Genomic DNA, 19,534 nt, shown 5'->3' with positions numbered 1-19,534 from the left:
GAATATAGATGCATGGATTATAGGTGGTCAAACGGGCCGTGCTAAATGGGCTGGCCCGGTAGCACGGAGGAACGACACGGCCTAGGCGTGGCATGGCCCGGGCTAAACGGACCAGGCTCGGCACGCCATATGGGCCATGCCTGGACCTGGAGGCTGGGCACGCGGGTCGGCACGACACGGCCCTTTTTTTAGAATTTATATATGTGTGTGTTCAAAAATACAGCCCAATATACCTAAAAAACAGCCCAACAAATTGAAAAAATGCAGCCCAACCGTGCTAAGCGTGCCACGGGTCGGCCCGTTTATTAGCTGGGCCATGCCTGGGCTGGAGGACACATCACGTGGGCCGGGCTGGGCCGGCCCGGCTAATAATCGTGCCATGGCGGGCCGTGCCGTGCTAGGCCCGATTAGGGTGGGCCAGGCCGTTCCGGCCGGCACGTTTGGCCAGGTCTGGCATGGACTGTCAAAAAAAGAAAGCGGGTTTTGCGAATACGCTTCTGCCGTCGATGCGTCTGTGGCTGACCCTCCTCGCCGCTCGACCCGGCACGAGGCACAGCTCACAGTCACAGGGGATGAGGAGATGAGCGAGAGCTGCTAGGAGGAGCGACACCACCACATGGCTCCTCCTCAGTGCGCCGTCTCGTCGCCGCCCGCCCCCACCAATGCCGCCAATGCCGCCGCCGCCGCCGCCGGCGGCGGAGGCAAGGGCAGGACGCAACTGGCGGTGGCGCAGGTGAAGAAGCTCTGCAAGCAGGGGCGGCTCGAGCAGGCGCGGCGGCTGCTGCTGGACGCGCTGCCGCGCCCGCCCCCGACGCTGCTCTGCAACGTGCTCCTCATCGCCTACGTCGCCGCCGCGCTCCCGGACCACGCGCTCCGCCTCTACGCGCTCCTCAACCACGCCGCGCGCCCCGCGCCCCGCTCCGACCACTACACCTACTCCTGCGCGCTCACCGCCTGCGCCCGCTCCCGCCGCCTGCGCCTCGGGAGGTCCGTCCACGCGCACCTCCTCCGCCGCGCCCGCTCGCTCCCGGACACCGCCGTCCTCCGCAACTCGCTGCTCAACCTCTACGCCTCCTGCGCGAGGTACTGCCACGGCGGCGTCGACGTCGTCCGCAGGCTGTTCGACGCAATGCCGAAGAAGAACGTCGTTTCGTGGAACACCCTGTTTGGCTGGTACGTCAAGACCGGGCGCCCCGATGAAGCCCTGGAGATGTTCGTGCGCATGCTGGAGGACGGTGTCAGGCCTACGCCGGTCAGCTTCGTGAATGTCTTCCCGGCTGCAGGGAGCGGCGATCCCAGCTGGCCATTCTTGCTCTATGGTTTGCTGATAAAGCATGGGGTGGAGTATGTCAATGATCTCTTCGTTGTCAGCTCAGCGATCGGCATGTTCTCTGAGATTGGCGATGTGCGGACAGCTCGGATGGTGTTTGACCGTGCTGCCAAGAAGAACATTGAGGTTTGGAACACGATGATCACTGGGTACGTGCAGAATGGGCAGTTTTCTGAAGCCATGGATCTCTTTATCCAGATACTGGGGTCAAAAGAGGTTCCATCAGATGTTGTGACTTTCTTGTCAGCCGTCACAGCGGCCTCGCAGTCACAAGATGTCAGGCTGGGTCAGCAACTGCATGGCTACTTGATGAAAGGAATGCACAGCACACTGCCTGTGATACTGGGTAATGCGCTTGTCGTGATGTACTCGAGATGCGGCGATGTCCAAACTGCATTTGAACTGTTTGATCGATTGCCAGAGAAGGACATTGTTTCCTGGAACACCATGATCACTGCTTTTGTCCAAAATGATTTTGACTTGGAGGGCCTGTTGCTCGTTTATGAGATGCAGAAATCAGGTTTCATTCCTGATACCGTGACATTGACTGCAGTGCTGTCTGCAGCATCAAATACAGGAGACCTTCAGATTGGTAAACAGTCGCATGGGTATCTCATCAGGCATGGCATTGAGGGCGAAGGCTTGGAGAGCTATCTGATAGACATGTACTCCAAGTCTGGCCGCATAGACATGGCTCAGAGAGTATTTGATGGCTATGGGAATAACAGAGATGAAGTCACTTGGAATGCCATGATAGCAGGATACACACAGGGTGGCCAGCCTGAACAGGCAGTCTTAGCATTCCGGGCGATGATTGAGGCAGGTGTAGAGCCTACTTCAGTGACACTTGCTTCAGTACTTCCTGCGTGTGACCCCGTTGGAGGGGGTGTATGTGCAGGGAAGCAGATACATAGTTTTGCGCTGCGCCATTCTCTGGATACCAATGTCTTTGTAGGTACAGCTCTTGTTGACATGTACTCCAAGTGTGGGGAGATTTCTGCTGCAGAGAATGTCTTTGGTGGCATGACTGAGAAGACCACTGTCACCTATACGACAATGATCTCCGGTCTTGGCCAGCACGGTTACGGCGAAAGAGCACTATCCCTCTTCTACTCGATGCGAGACAAGGGCTTAAAGCCTGACGCCGTGACCTTCCTGGCTGCCATTTCAGCATGTAATTACTCTGGATTCGTCGACGAAGGTCTTTCTTTGTACAGGTCAATGGAAACATTTGGGCTTTTAGCTACCCCTCAGCACCACTGCTGTATTGTGGACTTGTTGGCTAAAGCCGGGAGGGTGGACGAAGCATACGACTTTGTAGAAAGCCTGGGTGAGGATGGGAACTTCATCGCCATCTGGGGATCGCTTCTGGCATCCTGCAAAGTGCAAGGCAAGATGGAGTTGGCAGCATGGGCGACTGAGAAGGTGCTCAACATTGAGAAGCAGTATGGTCATGCAGGCTACAATGTTTTGCTGTCGCAGCTATTTGCTGCTGAAGGTAACTGGAGTAGCGCTGATAGTCTGAGAAAGGAGATGAGATTGAGGGGGGTGAGGAAAGAGGTGGGTTCTAGTTGGATCAAAGTCCAGACTGCAGCATTGCAGGACAGATCTGTGGAGAGGAACCAAAAGCAAAATTTCCCCGAAAATGAGCACGTGTTCTCGATGCTGGATGGGGATACTTGCAGTACAGGCGCAATCATTTAACAGTTTAAGTACTTATGGCACGGATAGATTGCAGATTTGTTGATATCTGGAGATTAGAAGGTGGTGATTAGCTCATACTGTCAAGGATCAGAGCTCCTGTTACCTGCACTTATGTCATGATTTGCCTTCTCCCAGAATACAGCTCCTTTGGAGTCTTTCACTGGATGAAACATGAAAAGATCCCCAGCCTGCGGGGATGCCGCGATGGTCAAAAGGTGAACAAGTGCATCGAGACAACATCTATGCTTCCATCGCAATGAAGCAAGTTGCGATCAATATCCGCATCCATCGGAACGAAACAAGATGTTGAGATCGAGACCATATGATCTACTGGATGAAGAACCAGCTGCAGCGTAGACAGTGTTACTTCTAAGACCTGACATGTGAGTACGCCATTGTTAATGAAGTGTACATCAATTTTTTGTTCATACTTGTTGCTACTGAGACGCTGTAAACATTCGGAAAACATTCATGTAAAATGTTAACTAAAGAAAATTATCACAAGGTTATACTTATACAGCCAACTTAATGATGTAAATGTTTCTTCAGCATTCTAGATATGAAAGTAATATCTTAAATTAAGATCACATGATTACCCAGCTTGCACTCCATTATTTGTTCTCTGTACTAAATATTTGGAATCACTCAGATCAAGGTAAGCAAATTACTACAAGCCTCAAACGTACAGCCTGAAGCATCCCCATGATATAGCTGCAGAGAACAGTAGCTCTAATCCGTCAACAAAACCAGCAAAAAAACTGAAACGTCAGAGATACAGCAAAGCACTCAAGTTCAAATGAAACATTGAGCAAAAGAACCCAGCAGTGAAAGAATCATTTTGAACTAAAACCATGACAAGAATTATGGAACAGAGGGAGTAGCATTTAGTTCCAGAATAACATTGACATGATATCATTGAATTCCACAACGATATCAACAATATGAGAATAAATGGTGATCACTGTAGTTGTACAAATACAACAAAAATATCTCAACTGGATAAATCAGGCCTCCGGGTGGCAAATTACATGACTCATTTGAGAATTTCAGACTCAAACTTAGTTCGCTACAAGATACAAAACTTGCTGGAATGGTGACACTATCTATTGGTTTGCTCAAATATGCTTCAGCTGACTTTCCTTAGTTGGAGTGGTTCAGTCCTATGAAACATCACCCACCAGATCACCAGCCTGTGATTGGTGATAATGAATTCGCCAATGGTGTAGCAGGTAATGTTCAAGATCTTATCCTTAATCCAATGTTGATATCTTACTTGCTCTGTGAATCACAAAATTGCCCATATTCACATTCACAAAGACCCATCCTCACCTGAAATTTTAATTCAGAAAGGGATGAGTAAACCAGCCACATCAAATACCTTTTAGTGTGGTATATAATGATGACAATTGACAGCAGACCTTTCGTAAAGTGAAGGAAACCCTTCGCGAATTTCTTTTAATGACTTGACCAGCCACGTCATCAACCTACAAGGATCACATTACAACTATTATACAATGTTGCATCATTTGGTATTAAATACGGAGTAGAACAGAAGAATTGTCAAAAATGTATGGTTAAAAGTTGATATTTATCCAACATATACAGGCTTCCTGTGAAGAAAAAATACTCCCTCCGTTCGTTTTTATAAGGCGTTTCAGACAGCTGGGTTTGAGCTGTTTAGTACACTGTCCGAATTTGCTAAAACGTCTTATATAAGTGAACAGAGGGAGTAGTTAATTTATGCAACTTGCAGTTGAAGTACCATGTGTGAAATACTGTTTAAAGCAGGAGTAAGACGAGTTAATTAGTTGGCACTTACATTTGTATTATTGTATGGCAACGATATGTTTAGAGGAACAAAATATTAACTTAAACATCAAATACCTTATGGTGTGGTATATAGTGATGCCAAGCATATCGGCCTTCTCCAGACATGAGTAACATTGACCTAGGAGGTAGAAATACAGCTTTCCGCGTGCATTGTGGATCTTGGATACTACCTTCATCAGCTCCACTGACCACACTTGGAGCACGCCAACTGCCTTTCGGGTATTGTCTGAACTCCATAATGCAAGGTCCAGCCAAAGAAAGACTAAAAATCATTTCTTCGAATGCTGAGTGTGTGTCTATGTGTGGAGACAAACCTACACCACAAGGATATTCATTTACCTGTAAGCACAATCAGGTTAGTTCTACCACTGGTTGTCAAGAGCTAATACTGTTAGCGATAGATAAATAAGAAAAGAAATCCGTAATTAGGCCGTACCAAATCAACAAACAGGAAATTTAAGCTACAGCTGTAATATACAATGGAAACCAAAACAGTGGTAGAAATGTGGAAACTTACCGTCAATTGATCCACCAGTTTGCCAGTACAATTCTTGACACCAGGGAATGTCACAATTTTGTCGAGGACTTTTGAAACAAAAGATGGCAACTCACCCAAGAACTGCTTCGAATCAACATTCCTGGTCTGTAAAGTCAACAAAACCTCGTTACAATGTAACTTTGAGCAGCCTTCACATCAAGATTTGATGATTAAAGGTAATGAGTGGGAGTGGCAAAGGAGATATGAACTGTGGAAAGTTGTTCATAGTACATCATCCCTCTCTACAGAAAGAAGTTAGTTGACTGCATATGGTTTCATGGTAAAACTTCATAAAGCATTCTTCTTTTGTCCAATTTTCGTTCTGTACACCGACATTTTTTTTTCTTCTGCTCTACATTTGTACACTGGAATAAGAGTTGCCAAAATGGCACTAACAGTGTGAAGGGCCATGACAGGTTAGCACTGATGTTGCAGAGCTGACAAAATCAGGCAAAATGCAATTGACATTTTTGAGTGAGTGCCTTTTTCATTTTGTACTGAAGAAAGAATTATATCCTCTGGAAAGTACATGAACTTATATTGTACAAAAAGAACTGACAGTGCGAACTTATTTTAGTACTACTAAACGTAACCAATCTGACTGATTGCAGAAGGGCAAATAGAGTTGCGGAGAGAAGAACAATCTGGATGGTCATATACTTACAAGGTCGAACTTACTTCATACAGAAACTCATAACCGTAATGCTGAACTCGCCTTTTCGCCAACCTTTTCCACGGCCTACTGTCCACAGCAGCAAGTAGCTCCTGCAGAAGATGCAAAATTACAGACGCTACTCAACCCAAATTTATTAGCAGCAAGCAAGCCGCCAATGGAAGACAACCTAGCTGCGACTCCAGTCCACCGACCTGTTCCTCGGCGGCGGTGACGAACTCCTGGACCAAGTGAATGCCCGGGATGCCGAGCTCCGACGAGGAGAGGGCCACCGGGGGAGCGGAGACGGCGACGGCGGCCTTGGGCGGGGCGGGCACCGAGTAGCGTATGTGCAGCACGCGCCCGGAGAGGCGGCCGCAGGGGCGCCCGTGGAGCGCGGCCATCGCGGCCCCCGCGGCGGCGGGCTCGCGGAACCGGACGATGACGCGCGCGCCGCTGTCGTCGGCGGCGCTGACCCCCTCGACCTCCCCGAAGGCGCCGAAGGCCGCGGCGACGTCGTCGTGGGTCAGCCCCACCGCCGGCCCGCAGTTGGCCACGTACAGGACGGCGCTGGGAGCGGGAAGCGCGGCTGTGTCCTCGGCGACGGGCGGCGGGCGCGTGTACCCAGACTTCGCCATCTGCGGCGTCGCGCCGCGGCAGCCGGAGATCGAGTTGGGGGTGGAGGGAGGGGGAAGCGAGCACGCGGGCAGCAGTGGCGACGCGGCGGCAGTCGTGACTCGTGTCGCAGCTTTTCCTTTTCCCCGCGCGACGGCGCAGTTTCGGCCGTTTTGCTCAGGGTGTTACATAAACCGGAATTTCATACAGAACCTAAGTTCGCAAAAGCATCACGAGAAATGGCTCGATCTCGTAGAGCACAGGGATAGTTCCCACATTCCAAACACAACCGCGGAACTTCGACAAGATGTCTCAGAAGGGGAATTTCGGTCTATTTGGCGCCCTTGAATTTCACTGGAAAGTTTTCAGTTTCTATAGGTATCAAGGAAAAACTCCCAAGGTTTGCGGACCCCAAGCGTATGCGAGCACCAAGGCAATGGCATTGCAACAGTGAGAGCAATGAACAGTTAAAAACAATGTAGAATCTGGGATAGTTGTAACTCTAAGGCAGCGCTGAGTCTGGATTCCTAAGGCTCGAAAGGCTTCACCAAGTGAACACAACCAGATAATGCTGTAACGATCGATTCTATTATATATCATAGAGTTCAAGACTGTCTTCACAATCAGGGACCCAATGGAGCAACGCAAATGCAGCAACATTGCAGGAAAGAAAAAGAAAACCAATAGCCAGAACCATTGCAACTCCGGTTTCGCCAGTACAAATAATTTATCCCGGCAATGAATGGCATTCCTCCGAGTCCACACTAAAATATGCTCCCATAATCTTTTCTGGGAAGGGACGAGGGTAGCCCGCCCGTCGTAAACGGATGCACGCCTGTTCCTCCTGCGCAAATTAGGACAACTTGGTTAAGAATACCAAAAGAAAGGTGCTTCTCTACTCTGCTAAAAGAGCAAGTAAATTACCCCAGGGCACTCCCTCGCCCATGCCATAGGGAGGCCATGCAGGCTGCCCACTTTGGTGACTCCCCATCGGTGGCCGCATGTGACTGTTAGTTGGCTGGTTGTATCTCGGTTGGAGAAATTGATGTCCATGGCGACCCCGGAGACTTTGCTGAGGATAATTCGGAGGGTTGAAACCACCGTAACTGATTGGAACAGTAGGACGGGTGCCCCTCCCATGCGAGCCTGAGTGCAGTTGTTGACCTGCTCCATAGCTAAGAAGCGAAAGAAAAGTAATTAGTTGCCATAACTTGGAAAGGAGCAGATCATATGACGTGGATTGTTATGTCTTGATTCTTGAACTGAAAGACCGATCTTGTGAAGCAAAAAAAAGGGACATCTCAAGATATTCTGTCAGGTGGGTTCTTGTTTTGACGAAAACTCATTAACAAATTTAGAACACAATACCTTTGGCTTGTCGGTAAAGGGTTTGAGCTTGCAAAGTTGTGGCTTTGGGCACGGGTTGATCTCGCAGATCCGCCTGGCTGACAAGTTGCATCCCTAAGATGAAGGTTGCTGCTTAAATCAGCTGACAATGAATTGTCTTCTTGCAATAGTGACTCATCACTGCAAAATAGGACAGTGTAACCATTTACATTCAGACGAACTTTACAGGAAGCAATTTGAGCACACAATTCCTTACCTATAATTAGGATCCCAATCAGAAGGATCAAGTGTTGATGGAGCTGATGTATCCGGTAATACGTCAAATGAGGGCAAAGGTGGAGCATTATGTGAATTATATGCTTGGGAAGGCCCATGACTAGAAGAAGCCTCCACGGAAAAACCACTCCTGGAAGCTATTTGCGGTCTCCAACTAGAATGACCAGAACTAGGTAATGAGTGCTGAGAGTAGCCAGCATGTCCGCGAATATAGGCATCCGAATGACTAAAACTGACACCATCTCCATGTCGTCCTTGTCCATGCTGAGATGCATATTCATGTGGTGGCATCGGCATGTTCTTCCTCTTGCTGTATTGGCCTAGTGGTGCAGCTTTTCCCAATGGGGAGCCATGAATGCCTCCACTAGCAGGAGAACCAGAGCCATGCTTCCCAGTAGAATTAGGCGGGGTATGCATCTGGTAGTTTGGTGGGGTAAATTGTGATGGACTGGCACCAAGAGACATAGGCCCCATACCTCCAGGGCTCAATCGAATGCCTCTATCGTAAGAGAGACGAGGTCTCAGCCTAATATCTGGACTAGAGCTAACATGTGAAAATCCAGAAGGACCTAATGGGGAGTAATACATGTTACCATTATTAACATCACCATAGCTTCCATAGCTGCTAGCAAGACCAGCATTGCCAGCATAGCTACCATGGCTACCAAGGCTTCCATAACTACTCCCATAAGAAAAAGGCACTTTTGGAGGATAGGGGTTAGGAGGTAGACATCTGTTCGCACTTCCAACCTAAAAAAAATTAAAACACAGGACATTTCAGTTCTAATGGACAAGAAAGATACTATAGGATTATAATTCTGCAAATTTAACTCAGGAGCAACATAAGAGAGTAGTTATCACCTGAGGGGAAAGACCTGCAACTAACCAGTGACCTCCTCCTGGATTGTGATCAACTGCTGCAGCATGAGCAACAGGCTACAACACAAATCAATAACAGGATAGGCTTGAGAAAGAAAGAAAGATTGAATGAATGTGTTTACAAGCTAAAACTAAACTGTGTTTTAGTTAAGGTAGAAAGCTATCTTATACTCCCTCCGTTCCAAAATAGATGACCCAACTTTATATTTTGGAACGGAGGGAGTATCTACTAAGATCAATGATGCAACCTGTAGAACAACACTAGTGTACACAGGGAGCATTTTGCATATTGATAGGTTTGTCGATTAGTGTATGTCTGTATGAGAGAGACAGGAAATTAAGTTAACTATCTGCAGACCATTGGTCATTACCCTCAACAAGGCAATATGCCAATCTCTACCTAATAATAAAGCACGTAGGGTTTCTGCCCGTCCGTCGCGCCAATTTGCAAAAAAGCCCCTACATTCTCATGAAATCAACCCGCAGTCCGGATTTAAGTCACACCGAACCGTTATTTTACAGTTTTTCGAAAAAAAACCTGACTTTTTAGGTATTCCATTCGCGGATCATATTTAAGTCAAACAAATGCTTTTCTAAACCATCCATATCTTTTAAACCGTAACTCCGATTTAAACATGTTATATATGAAATTTGATTAGAAAAATATGTAGAATATGAATATAAGATTATTTTAACCTGTTAAGTATTTATAAATATTATTTTGGAAGATATTTAATTCAAACAAATGGTTTTCTAAATTATACGTATCTTTTAAACTGTAACTCCGATTTTAATATGTTATATATGAAATTTGATTAGAAAAATGTGCGAAATCTGAATATGATGTTAATTTTACGTGTTAAACATTTTTAAATATTGTTTTGGAAGCAAACTTATAACTATAGCGCACGATCCATTGTTCTTTCATACAGGCGGCGATCCGGATTGAAAATAAACACCCACTATAATCATATAGGGAAAAGAAAATATCGAGAACTACACATGCATACCTCTGAATACGTCGCAGGGGAAAACAACAGATTTCTCATCGCGAGTGTGAGAGAAAGCGAGAGAGAGAGGGAGAGGGAGGAGAGAGGGAGAGAGAGACGTCTTAGGATTAACCACATTCTAACATGTTTTGGTTTGTGTGAACACTAAGGCCACTACCGGCGAGGGTGAGAAGAAGGATAAGCGGCAACACAAATATGATGCGTCGCTAAAATAAAGGAGATGGGCCTATTGTGGTCTTGAGTGATGGTTGTTCTGTTAAGAGTGTGTGTTGTGTTTTTTGTCCCGTTGCAACGCACGGGCTCTTTTGCTAGTAAAAATCAAGAGGCGATGATAAGTTTATTTGTCACAGCCTAATATTATTTTTATGAAAATATACTTGTTATTCCTCCTAAGATAGATAATTTCAAACCCCAAAGCAGAAGCACATCATCTAGCTTAATTTCAATTTCCTTCTTTGATAAATACGAAGTTAAGACACTCGAAGTAAAACCATACTCACAATTCTTGGAGTCTCAGAGACAGGCTCATATGGACCAGTAAAAGGTTCGCCTGTAATGAATGGATGGCCTGACGCCTGAAATAAGATTGTACAAATTATGTCCTTGCACATGGGTCTGAATTATGTAAGATTACCAACTTGTACGTAAGAATAAATTGTGTTTTCATGAGTAAAAAATACATATACTGTTATAGAAAGAAATGATGATTCATCAACTTAACCTGACATAATAGACTCTAATGAGATTCAAAATATTGAAGTCCCAACCTTTACATAAAGGCCAAGGCAATACAATTGCACAACTAGCATGGGAATACCTGAAATGGCGACCATCGCTTATTTGGATCAAATTCAAGAAGTCCCCTCAAGAAATCAACTAACAGCACGCGGTCTGCTTTTTCTGTCTCTGAATCAAAATGCAACACCTGAGAACATAATATCAAACTTGCAAGTTGTACTCTAAGAGCTCTATTCTGCAGATTCAAGATAGTTGTACTCTAATACCAAGCCCAAATTGAAGCAAATATTCCTACAATGCCTATACTCCGTAGTCCATACTAATGACCACTAACCCTGAGCTAAGTTGCATCTAGTTTATCGTTCGTGTTACTGATCGAAAGCAGCACAGCAACGCCTAAAAGGATAACCTTTATAGGGGCGAAATGCATTGCTTTCAAAAGACGAAATTACAACTCAAGAGGGACACCAGCATGTATGGCAAATTAAAAGAACTATACTGACAGGGAGCAGATTGAAAGGGCTCCCTCTAGTTCCCCAAAACATGTCATTTCAGATACTAGCAGTCTAAAAACACAACTTTGACTACCAAGTTTTATCATAATATTCAAAAAGCCTGACAAAACTACAATTTACTGAAGCACATTTGATAAATAAGTTACACATGTGATTTCCCAAAATCCGATCAACATATTTATAAAGATAACAGTAGTAAACTCTCAAAAGTTTGACTGCAGCTATGTCGAAAGTGACATGTTGCGAACAGGAGGAAGTATCAACGAGTACATATGGTACTGATCTGAAGCCTATTCTAAACAACAGCTAAGAAGCCAAAATCTTATTCACAGAACTAAGGAGACGACAAAAAGACAAACCTGGCAACTTTGTATTGTCCCAAGGATAGGTATATATTAGTTGGTCCAACCTTTGCTGTGGGAAGTACCACTTCCCTAATTTCGGCCTTTTGGTCTCCCTCTGGTATAGATAGTAAGGCAGAGCATTAAGATAGTCTATAATACGACAGAAATCAATGTTATGTTGTGGAACCACAAGAAACTTACCCCCTCAACCTCGTCTTCACTTAACATTCTGTATGCAGTGCCAGGGCCATCATGTGCCCCAATACCCAGATAGCTACTTCCAACATGTTTAAAAAATTTAGCCGTATTCTTAGCTTCCCTTAGCAAGTCATCTGGTGGTTGCCCCCTATAAATGTTTTATTCAAAGGAACAAAAAAAAAAACAAGCATTATAACATGGTAAAGCTCGCCTGTGTAAATTTCTTAACTGACCAGAAGAACTAAAAAGGGCAAGATTAACAACATTAAACTCAGCAGAGGCGTCTGCTTTAGCATGCTGACATACATAATACTCCCTCCGTTCCTAAATATTTGTCTTTCTAGAGATTTCAACAAGTGGCTACATACGGAGACAAATGAGTGAATCTACACTCTAAAATATGTCTATATACATCCGTATGTGGTAGTCCATTTGAAATCTCTAAAAAGACAAATATTTAGGAACGGAGGGAGTAGTATGTAGATACAGAACTAGAAGAGAAAATTATAGGTACAGGACCTACCCGAGAATCTTTAGCATACGCTTAAGCACATCATATTCTGATGCACCAGGAAATAAGGGTAGTCCTATAAACAGTTCGGCAACTATGCAACCGAATGACCACATATCAATCGCAGTAGTATATCTGTCACTGTTAAGGCTCACGTAATTTGAAAAGGCAAAAAGAACTTCATCAAAGAAATCATTGCTCTTTTTAATAAATCCTTCATCAAAGAAATGATTTCTCTTTTTAATAAATATAAAAGAGCATTCCAGAAAATGTTGAGCAAGATCCTTATGGTGAATGATATGCAACAACTTGCCCTGTATATAGGATACGGATAGCCAAGGAGAACTTCTGGAGACCTGTAATAGCGGCTCTAGCAAAAAGGAAGGGTCGAAGTCTTACTTTCAAATAACAAACATTACTTGAGTAAAAAAATAATTATTATTATGTTACAGAAGTTTAAAGAAACCTGGATGTATGAGTACACAGTTTTACCCTCCAGGCATGCTGATCCAAAATCGATAACTTTCACTGCTGCAGCTGTTTTTGCACTGTAAATTCATTGTACAACCTCAAGCAATAGTTAGCCAGAGAAAATACCATCCAAAACATAATAGTGCAAAATTCAATACTGATAGGGGCTACTCACGTCGGAGCTAAGAGGATATTTTCTGGTTTCAGATCGCAGTGAATGATGCCACCATCTCTCATCACTATCATGGCATCTAATATCTGAAAACATAAAACAAGATCAAGCAACAGGTACTAAGTTACTAGTTAATGGGAAATGCAGACTAAGACCATACCTGTTTTGAGAAGGCCTGTACAAATTGCACTTTCAATCCTCTTAAATGATTCCTTTTTAAAAGCTCATACCTATAATCTCGAAGTTCATAGTGCAGTCTGAACAAAACTAAAAAGGAATGAACCTACTACCAAAAAGGTCCTACAGAAGTAAACTTACAGATTTTGACCGAGCATTTCAAAGGCAATACACAGGTGATTTTGGAATGAGAGATAATCTAGCATTCGGACAATGTTGTGCTTATCATCAGGATCAAATTTCTGATTTAGCTGCAAGCATAGACAACTAAAATGGTGAGCTATCGCATATATTAATGAATGAAGTTCCTAATGGACCATCATACCGTTCTCAACAGTGAAACCTCCATGATGGCCTGCTGATAAAACGCGGGCTGGTTTTTTATAACCTTCACAGCAACATACTTGTTGGTTTCTGTGTCCCAGCATTTCACAACTTGGCCAAACGTGCCTTGGCCAAGCATTTCCTTGACAATGAACCTGAGTACCAAAATGAGAAAGAGGTAAGTTCAATGATATGCTAGTCATGCTCAGCCGCAGCTTTCCAGACTCTCGGAAAAAGAAATGCTGAGACAGCCAACGCCGATTTATTAACAGAACTTCCGGGCGTGACATCAAAATTGGAAGCGCCGGTTCATCTAACTTAAATGCATATGAACAAGTATAATCTTCAATTACTTGTCAACAAAAATGCCGTAGCAAATTTCAAGATGAACATACTTGTTTATTGATCACTGATCAGGATGCATAAAGCCTATTTCATATAATTGATTCTGGAAGAGTAATACCACCCGCTATAATAGTCTACAAATTTATAAAGTAAAAGTGCACAGTGCACTAAAAAAATGGACAGGTAGATGAAACAAAGCTAATGGGGAAAAATTACCTCCGATTTGATGTCTTGTTAACCAACTCCAGGTTGACATACAATATGAGGTCCCAATTTGCATTGTCAACTCCATCATTGTGGGCTGGGGTCGAAGGATGGGTGAGAAAGCGCTTTGGGTTTAGTGTCTCTGAGTACTTAAACTCAGGGTGGCATCTTTCAAAAGTGTTAATGATGTCCGCCGTTAGCCTCGCAACGCACTACACGATAAGAAGTGTCAGCTGGCCGCTGAACGACAAAAGCATATGGAAGAAGAGTTGTAACAAATAAGTGAGACAGCATCTCCATGTCTCGATATGGTAATACGAATCGTTTATAGCGCATACAAACAAACTAGTGAGAATATTTGCCCATAAATGTTGCTTAAAAGTGCATGGATGATGTCTTGTTCAAATGCGCGTCAAACTTGGAGAAGTTTACCTACAACATTGCTTAGCTGAACCCCGCAAAAAAAACATTGCTTAGCTGAACAGTGAGCACGATTAGGACTTAGGGGAATGCTGAAGTGGCTACAAATGAGTAGTGTACCTCAGAACATTCTTACTAGCTATGGGTACAATAGACGACGCTACAAACTTGACAGGCAAACAGCGACACTATCTTCTATGAAACTCCAGCACTCTAATCCTGCTAGTTCATACAGACGAAACTAAAGAGCAGTTGACTAAACATGCTAGCAAGGAGCAACAGTGGTAATGGACTAGTGCTACGATGACCAGTTAAAAGCTACATCAGCATGGTAAGCTGAATTCAGCAACATCGAAGAGCTAACTCCTATGGCGACAGCAATTCGACGATCCGGAAGGAACAGATAGAGCAGAAGGAGGAGAATGAGGCGTACCGGTTTCCTCTTGACCCCATGAAGCTTGCTTATGCGTGCGGCAACGCCACTGCCCGACCCCGACGGCGACGGCTCAGCCGCCCCTGCCCCTGCGGCCGCGACGAAGGGCCGGAACACCGTGCCCTCGCTGGGCGCCCACGTCGGCGCCCCGCCCTTCCCCTGCCTGCCGCTCCCCTCCATACGCACGCGCGCGCGCTGACCGGCTAGCCTACTCCGAGGCCGCGCGGGGAGATCTCGCCCTCGCGGCCGACGTCCACCGCCACGCGCCCCCGACTCCGAGCCCGGCCCGAGTAGCGGCGACGATCACAGCATCCGCGGGAGCAGCCGAGCAGCCGCCGGAGGAGTCCAGCTCCATCCTAGGCTGCGTCCGCGGCGGCCATCCCCCCGGTCCCCCGGACGGGCAGTAATCCCGTGCTCCGGCAGCGGAATTGGGATCGGATTGGGATTCCGGGGGCGACCGACGGATTGGGCTCGGCAGGGTAGGGTTTTGTCCCGTTTGTTTAATTAATTACTGCAACAACGGCGGATGAAACGAAACAGAAATCGCGGGATGAAGAGAGCAGTGGGTGGGAGGAGGGAGGAAGAGGGTGGACTGGCTCCGGATTTTGGATCCCCGATTCGGCGCCCCGGAAACTAGGGATTCCGCTCGGAGGGAGGAAGGGAGGAAGGGGGGTGGCGAGCGAGCTGGCCCGACGGGGGGTGGATGGATTCCCTTCCGAAATTTCTTCTTCCTTCCCCGCTCGTGTTCCTCCGCCTCGGCTATTTTCCTTGGCTTTTCTTTTCTTTTCTTCTGCCCCCTGTTTTGTTTTGTTTTTGTTTTGTTTCCCGTGTGGAGAGAGGATATTGTGGGCGGGCGATGGTGATTAGGTGTTTGATGGGCAGTGATCTGCGCCGGCGCACCGGCCCAACGTTTCGGCCGGTCGCGCGCGGGCCGTCAGATCAAATCGCGGGAGGCCGTCAGATCTAGGTAAGAAAACGATTCGCCCAGGCTCCCTTCTTCCTCACGTTGTCTCCTCCCCCCGAGCGCCGCCGAGACCACGCCATACCGCGCGAGAGAACGGCCGAGCTTGAAGCACCACCGCGGCGTTTCCTCGTCGCCGGTGGGCGCCCTCGCCGGCCTTTTGCGTTTGCCCAAGAACAGCGGTCGCCATGGATGCAGCTCCGCCGCCCGCGCTCGTCGGAGATCCGCGCTCGCCATGGATGTAGCTCCTCTGGCCGCGCTCGCCATGGATGCAGCTCCGCTGGCCGCGCTCGCCATGGATGCAGCTTCTCCGTCCGCGCTCGCCATGGATGGATCCCGCCTGCGCACGCCATGGATGCAGCTCCGCCTCGCTGACGATTGACTGGTTCCAGCAAATATAATTGACCGTTGTAGCATTTTTCGTTGTTGGTCGTAGCAAAATGGAGACATGGTTGCAACAAAAAAAACGGGTTGTAGCAAAACATTTGCATTCTGAAAAAATGAACGGATGTAACAAAGCCCGTTGCCGGACGTAGCAAATACCTATGACAGTTGTAACAAAAAGCCGTCGTCGTCGTCGCGGGTCGCAGCTCGGCCATGATGGATGTAGCAAAAACATTATGCCGGTTGTAGCAAAAAACGATGCTAGTTGTAGCAAAATCCTGCTACGGTTGCAGCAAAACATCGTAATCGTCGTCGCGAGGTCCGAGCTCCGCCTGATGGATGTAGCAAAAAGCTTCGCCGGTAGTAGCAAAAATCAACTATGGTTGCAGCTTCCCCTTGTTGTGCAGTGCCATTGAAGCTTTCTATGTCTATGGTTGAAGCTTTTTTGAATGGCCGTTGAAGCTTTTTTAGGTGACGGTAGCAACACTTCTATACGCGGGCGGATCCGGGCATGGGCGGGCAGGCAGTTATGGCGGGCGGCAAGGGAGCGCCCTGGCCGCCGGCGATGGAGCTTGTGGTGGCCCAGTCGCTGCCCGGGAGGAGGAGGAGGGGAGGGGATGCGCGCCCTAGAAAGTTGTACGTTGGGGATGGATCTGGCCATGGCAGCAGGCAGCCATGGTGGCCGGCGAGGGAGCGCCTCGCCGCCGGCGAGGGAGCGCCTGGCCGCCGGCGATGGAGTTCGTGGAGGCCCAGTCGCAGCTCGGGGGAAGGGAGGTGCGCGCACGTAGGCTGGAGGTAGGGGATGGAGGCGTGTAAGGAAGGAGAAGGGGATGCGCGGGCGTGTTTGCCAGCGTGGCGTGCGAACCGGCGGAACGGTTCGGCCGGTGCGCCGTTTCTAAACGATTCCCTTTGATTATCGACTACTACTCGTAGTTTATGGGAAGATAAGCACCAACCAACCTTCCCGTTTTTTGTTACTCTCCTACGTACTACTCTTGCTTGCTTATTCTATCCTGCTAGCTGACTGCGCTGGCCGTTGTTTTACATGCAGTAACCTCATTGTGGGTGTGTCTGCGGGTGGGCCTTACGTGTCATTGGTTAGCACGGGGGAGACGCGCGCGATGTATCCAACGGCGGGCGCGTGGTTGACAACGAAGGGGTGGATGCGTTGCCTGCCTGCCTGCTGGCCCCGCGCGTCACGACGTAGGGGCCGCGTGGTGTGCCCGTGGAGCCCGCGTGTCATTGGCGTGCGAGGTAGGCCTGCCTGTCCCGTCGTGGATTCTGCCGATAAAACTGTCCAGGTGACATCGTGCATTGTCCCGTGAACCCGGTCCAGGTGGCTCGTGGCATGCACATGCACCGTTTGTCCTTTTCCTCCCCCTTTGGTTAGTTACAAGAAGGCGTAGACGAGATGGTGAGCGCCGCCGCCGTACCCATACGTCCACTCCACTGTGTTCAAAGTTGAATCAGTCAAACCCTTTTTTCGAAAATGATACAGATTTATTACTATCAAAGTTCATCGAAAGTACATGCACCTCAAACATAATAAAAGTTACATCGAGATTCTGAGACCACCAAACGACTACTACCACCATCAGAATGACATGGCGCTGTCACCGCTCCCATATCGGAGCCGGCTTGACCTTGTCGATGACAGCCAGGAAGTCTTCATGCACGTGCCCCTAAGGACCAACGCCCTAGAGTCGCAGTCGTTGTTGAACCCCTATAGAACTGAAACACTTGACACCAAATCTCGTCAAATCTCGGCTTGACCTTTGGGTAGGCTTTGGTTCGCTTTGTTGGGCGTTATGGACGACTAGGAACAAGTTCATTATTGAACACTTTTTCTTAACAAACCTGATGATTTCTTGTACAAAATATTTATCTTTTTGCAACAGTGGAGATTATTGGCTAAGATTGCCGATCTGGATGCGCCACTGGCGGAGCCAGGGGTATTCCTTGGCATTCCATGGAATACCAAAGATTTTTGGCATAGAAAAAAATTTAGATATACATATACAGTCACAAGTTGAATTGAAGCCCACCGTTCAGCGGTTCAGTCAGGTCCAGCACACGCACGCAGCAGTCGAGGCCTCAATAGTCTAGGTCCAGTACGCATCTCACACAGTTCCTATTCTCCCCTGCTCTTGACCTAGCTGTTGCGTTGGACGGCACCTGCAGGCAAGTGCTGGTGGTGGCGCGGAGGCAAGCAAGTCCGGCGCCGGTCCCAGCCTCCCAAGTACCTGCCCTCCGCAACTCTAGGTTGCTCGCGCTCGCCGCTTGGCTGCTTTGATCGTGCACCTCTGATTTAGAACGAACCACAAAATCAATGTGCGAAGATGTTTGTCATATGATCATCAAAAATGCTAGGCCTAGTTTAAAAGAAGGGATGCAGTCTTGGTTAGATTACTTGTAAACTATCAATGTTTGACTCTTTTGTACAACCACTTGTTGGGTAACGTAGTAATAATTCAAAAAAATTCCTATTTGTCACCAATATCAATCTAGGAGATGCTAGCAACGAGAGAGAGAGAGAGAGAGAGTGCATCTTCATACCCTTGAAGATCGCTAAGCGAAAGCATTGCAAGGAACGCGGTTAATGGAGTCGTACTCGCGGCGATTCAAATCGCGGAAGATCCGATCTAGCGCCGAACGGACGGTGCCTCCACATGCAACACATGTACAGCCCGAGGACGTCTCCTCCTTCTTGATCTAGCAAGGGGAGAGGAGAAGTTGAGGGAGAACTTCGGCAGCACGACGGCGTAGTGGTGGAGCTCGTGGTTCTCCGGGAGAGCTTCACCAAGCTCAACGGAGGAGGAGGAGGTGTAGGAGGGGGGAGGGTTGCGTCAGGGGCTGAGGTGCGGCTGCCCTCCCACCCTCCCTCTATTTACAGGGTGAAGGGGAGAGGGGCCGGCCCCCTTAGATGCATCTAGAGGGGGGGCGGCGGCCAAGGGGGTTGCTTGCCCCACAAGTTGGGCGGGGCGCCCCCACCCCTAGGGTTTTAACCACTACAAAAAAAAGACACATCCGTGACATTTTTGGCCGAACGAAAAAAATTCTGTCATACATATGACACTTCTATGACGATAATTGTGACAAAACCCGATATCATCATAGATGTGGTGGGCTCCTACTTCTATGACAAAAAATCATGAT

General features: G+C 47.3%; 2 protein-coding genes across 3 annotated transcripts; one reads left to right on the top strand and one right to left on the bottom strand.

Annotated features, from left to right (window-relative positions):
* The first annotated feature begins 558 nt into the window (after window positions 1-558).
* LOC119365479 (pentatricopeptide repeat-containing protein At3g22150, chloroplastic-like) lies at window positions 559-6,128 on the top strand. The gene is made up of 3 exons (XM_037631119.1): window positions 559-3,417; window positions 5,819-5,876; window positions 6,014-6,128. The coding sequence occupies exon 1, from the start codon at window positions 617-619 to the stop codon at window positions 3,032-3,034; it is 2,418 nt and encodes an 805-aa protein (XP_037487016.1). The 5' UTR covers window positions 559-616; the 3' UTR covers window positions 3,035-3,417; window positions 5,819-5,876; window positions 6,014-6,128.
* LOC119365477 (dual specificity protein kinase YAK1 homolog) lies at window positions 3,932-15,841 on the bottom strand. 2 transcript variants are annotated; one of them, XM_037631118.1, is made up of 23 exons: window positions 15,034-15,841; window positions 14,193-14,392; window positions 13,633-13,786; window positions 13,449-13,558; window positions 13,291-13,360; window positions 13,134-13,216; window positions 12,954-13,035; window positions 12,817-12,857; window positions 12,500-12,622; window positions 11,980-12,124; window positions 11,794-11,893; window positions 10,999-11,087; window positions 10,682-10,756; window positions 9,154-9,228; window positions 8,273-9,042; window positions 8,120-8,196; window positions 7,594-7,844; window positions 6,270-6,374; window positions 6,081-6,167; window positions 5,382-5,507; window positions 4,919-5,203; window positions 4,453-4,518; window positions 3,932-4,363 (listed from the first exon to the last, which is right to left on the bottom strand). In XM_037631118.1, the coding sequence occupies exons 1-23, from the start codon at window positions 15,211-15,213 to the stop codon at window positions 4,304-4,306; spliced, it is 3,354 nt and encodes a 1,117-aa protein (XP_037487015.1). In that variant the 5' UTR covers window positions 15,214-15,841; the 3' UTR covers window positions 3,932-4,303. The 2 variants fall into 2 exon arrangements, with proteins under 2 accessions (XP_037487015.1, XP_037487014.1); XM_037631117.1 differs by lacking the exons at window positions 3,932-4,363; window positions 4,453-4,518; window positions 4,919-5,203; ... (1 more) ...; window positions 6,081-6,167; window positions 6,270-6,374 and adding an exon at window positions 7,236-7,513 and having other exon boundaries at window positions 8,038-8,196; window positions 15,034-15,830.
* Between the last annotated feature and the right edge of the window lie 3,693 nt (window positions 15,842-19,534).

The sequence above is a fragment of the Triticum dicoccoides genome, chromosome 2B, assembly GCF_002162155.2.
Source record: "Triticum dicoccoides isolate Atlit2015 ecotype Zavitan chromosome 2B, WEW_v2.0, whole genome shotgun sequence".
In the NCBI taxonomy this organism is placed as follows: Eukaryota; Viridiplantae; Streptophyta; class Magnoliopsida; order Poales; family Poaceae; genus Triticum; species Triticum dicoccoides.
The sequence above is the reverse complement of the archived record's forward strand: the minus strand, read 5'-3'. Positions and strand labels throughout refer to the sequence as shown.

Bases quoted from the DNA above. Each gene is read 5' to 3' on its own strand.
- LOC119365479 (XM_037631119.1), top strand. From the start codon at position 617: ATGGCTCCTCCTCAGTGCGCCGTCTCGTCGCCGCCCGCCCCCACCAAT.
- LOC119365477 (XM_037631118.1), bottom strand. From the start codon at position 15,213: ATGGAGGGGAGCGGCAGGCAGGGGAAGGGCGGGGCGCCGACGTGGGCG. The intron at 13,361-13,448 runs GTAAGTTTACTT...TCGAGATTATAG, and splicing joins GAAATGCTCGGTCAAAATCT to GTATGAGCTTTTAAAAAGGA. The intron at 11,088-11,793 runs GTTTGTCTTTTT...ATTTTGATTCAG, and splicing joins GGACAATACAAAGTTGCCAG to AGACAGAAAAAGCAGACCGC.